Genomic DNA, 3,123 nt, shown 5'->3' on the forward strand with positions numbered 1-3,123 from the left:
GTTTGGTATTTTTACTGGATCCTATTCTTCTCTCTTGGATCACCTAAAATGGTTAAGAATTTTCTAGTGGGATTAAGGTTGTGATCTCTGTGGAGGGGTGGGACATCTGCTCTTGGTTATTTTTGTGTTAGCCGCTTCCCCTTAAATGTATGTTCATAAATGGGCCACAGCCTTATCAGCTGGGGTTGACGGAAGACTGGTCTAGGTGCTGCTCCTGAACTTGGCTTCTGAGCAATGGCTTCTCACAAACACTCAGGTAAAAACTATTCTTGATCTTAAATTGAGTACAGTTTCATTAGTCATACTTTGACTGAAAGATCATTTTTGATTAATGAATTTAGTTGCACCTCAATAGTCAGTCCGTCATCATTTGTCTATTTTGTTTTTGCCTTCTACTACCAGGTCAAGTAAATGTGGCAGTTTGAACGTTTCACTGTTTTCTTTTTTTAAAAAAAGGAATACATAAAATATTAATATATTGTTACATTTCCCAGGACATCTTAGGAAACTCTAAGAAATAGTGTGAGGAAAGAGGGTTGCTTTAGTTAGGAAATTTTGGCTATTTATAAAATATAATCCTTCATCTTAACATAGCTTTAAATCTAATTTAACGTGTTTAGAGAGAAATCAATCGAATACCGAGGTGGAAGGGAAATGTTTGTGACTAAGAAAGTCCATAACGACTTACCTCCCCTTTGCCTTTTCTGAACAATGCTTTTTATGTTCTTGAAGAAACAGCTACCATTCTTTTGATAGCCAAGTATGCCCTTAATTGTTATTATCAGAAAAAAAGGCAAAGATTCAGATGCTAGAGACCATCTTTACCATGAGAGTCTTCCTCTTGTTTTGTGACCTGAAGTTAAGGGAGCTCTGTGGCCACTGACAAGAAGCCTGTGGAATAGGGGCTGCAGGTCAGGGAGGTTTCCCAGAACGCTCCGTTCTCTGAAGTCAGCCTGCTGCCTGTCCTCCCCTGAAGCACTGTTGCTCTGTTACCCGCTGCCTAGTGACGGTTCCTTTCTTTGAGCTGGTCAAGTAACACAGCTGGGTAGAAACCAAGCACTTCTTTGTCTTGATTCGCAGCTTTCAGTGAAAGGGACAAAGTGAGTATCAGTGACAGGTTTTTGGAAAATTTATTCCAGAAAATTTATAGTTGCCTGGTCTGTCTTTCAACATTTGAAATACTTGTAGAAATTTCTCTTGTGGCATTTTGGAGCAAATGCGCTGCAATGGAATGCCTTACTTTAATGGATTAATAGGCGTGTGTCATCTTCCTCGTTCCCAGGTGTTCAAAAGCTGTCTGAGTCCCCCCTCCCCCACCCTCAGGAGCCATTTTACGAAGAACACGGTATCACAAGCCTGAGATTGTGGTTATCAGCTGGCATAAACGTTCTCTGAGTGTAGGCAAACTCTTCAGTACCAGTTGTTCTAATGAACCTTGAATGCACGTTAACTGGTGGAGGAACGCCCCGTTTTGTTTACTAATTCAAGAGGTGGAATAGGGAAATATTAGAAAGGTGACATTTTTATAGCATATTCTACCTTGGGTTTTAAATTGTGCTAAGTCTTTATGTCATTCTTGCCTCTATAAATCTGGAAGTCCTAATGATGGTTAAAATTAGAGAAATGATTGACACCTTTCAGATGATTTTTAAGATCAGGAAATACCATTTTGTATTACATTAGGGTCATAGTCCCTCAAAGCCTCACAGAAGGACAATCAGTGTTGCCCTGCGGTGGGTTTTGTACAGAAAGAATACAGGCCCAAGCAATTGAATCAAAATCTTCTTTTTAGTGTCCCTCACACCAGGAGGAAATTTCAAGGACAAAAATGTATGCTTTTATTACTGAACACTCTCAGTCTGCAAAATTACACGGGTTCCGTTCCTTCAGCCCCTGGCTTTTCAAGGTGCAGAATGGGGTGGGGGCGAGGAGGGTGGTAAGATCTTTTGCCATATTCACCGGGCTATGGATTCCCCTTTCCCAGCCACTGCCACATGAGCCACACACACCTGTCAGCCTGTTCTCAGGGCAAGGATGGGAAATGGAAGAGTTGGGGGGGAGTGATTAGACTGGATTGGGCACTTAAAATAGCTGGAAAATGGAGTCCGAAGATTTGGTCGAGGGTTCAGTCGAACATTTTGTGCTTTTAATGACCACCAATTGACTGCCTGCTCCCTCACCACAGCTAGAGAAACTGAAAACACGTGTCATTGCTACTGGGTCCGAAGTGCTTGTTCCCATAGGAAGGACAGCACACAGTGTACCACAGGCAACATGAAGAACAGCTTCATAGGTGGTTGAAATGGGAGTAGACTAGAATGTGGCCTGGTGGGATTTCAGTTTAATAATCTCTGTTCAACCCCCCTGATGCCAGATAGAATCTAAGACAGTGTCAGTGTCACTGTGTATCAGTGTCCCAAAAGCGATTTCTATTTTTGTCTAAGAGCAATGTACACTTGAACTTGCTACATGACACATTCTATACATGTGCTGTTTTCAAGGGGAAAAATGCTTATTGCTTTTCTATGAAAATCTCTGAAAGACTGCTTCTCAGCTGTGACTCACAAGCTCCATCTTATCGCAGCTATTTAAGTATTTATTCCCAAATGTCTGATGACGCCTCTAAGTGCATTAGCATGAGTTCTACACAAGTGTCCCGTTCATTGGCTACGGCTTCGTTCTGTTTGTTGAATGTTCTCAAGAAAGCAATATATATACCCTTTCTTCAGAAGCCAATATTTATCTGTGCAGTGGCTAATGAATGTATGGGTATGTTGGGCTTAGCAATTAACAGACCAGAAATAACCTGATTTTTTTTTTTTTTTTCTATTTGGGTTGCTATTCATTGTTCACACTGTACATTATACCACCCAGGAAAGCACTTTGTTAGAAAACGCCACCTACTCATCATACTTGGTTTTCCTTAGCTATTCTTATTTTGAGCCACTTGGGCACCAGAGGGGGTAGAAAATGAACATTAACAAGAAGTACATGAGAAAATACATATGAAAACACAAATAAAACTCAGTGAAATGCACATTGAATCAGCTAATAATAAGAAAGGAGCTTTGGTGGCGTAGTGCCTAAGGCACTTGACTGCTAACCAGAAGGCTGGCGGTTCAA

At 41.1% G+C, this 3,123-nt stretch overlaps 1 protein-coding gene across 1 annotated transcript in view; it reads left to right on the forward strand.

The window, feature by feature from the left end:
- Positions 1 to 234: 234 nt before the first annotated feature.
- The window catches only part of FHL1 (four and a half LIM domains 1), an 11,796-nt gene continuing 8,907 nt past the window's right edge, over positions 235 to 3,123 (forward strand). The window contains exon 1 of the mRNA XM_007956000.2: positions 235 to 256. Within this exon, the coding sequence (XP_007954191.1) occupies positions 235 to 256 (22 nt within the window). The remainder of the gene's footprint in view (positions 257 to 3,123) is intronic.

This window comes from Orycteropus afer, unplaced genomic scaffold (assembly GCF_000298275.1).
Source record: "Orycteropus afer afer isolate SDZICR_OR568_19922 unplaced genomic scaffold, OryAfe1.0 scaffold00571, whole genome shotgun sequence".
Taxonomy (NCBI): domain Eukaryota; kingdom Metazoa; phylum Chordata; class Mammalia; order Tubulidentata; family Orycteropodidae; genus Orycteropus; species Orycteropus afer.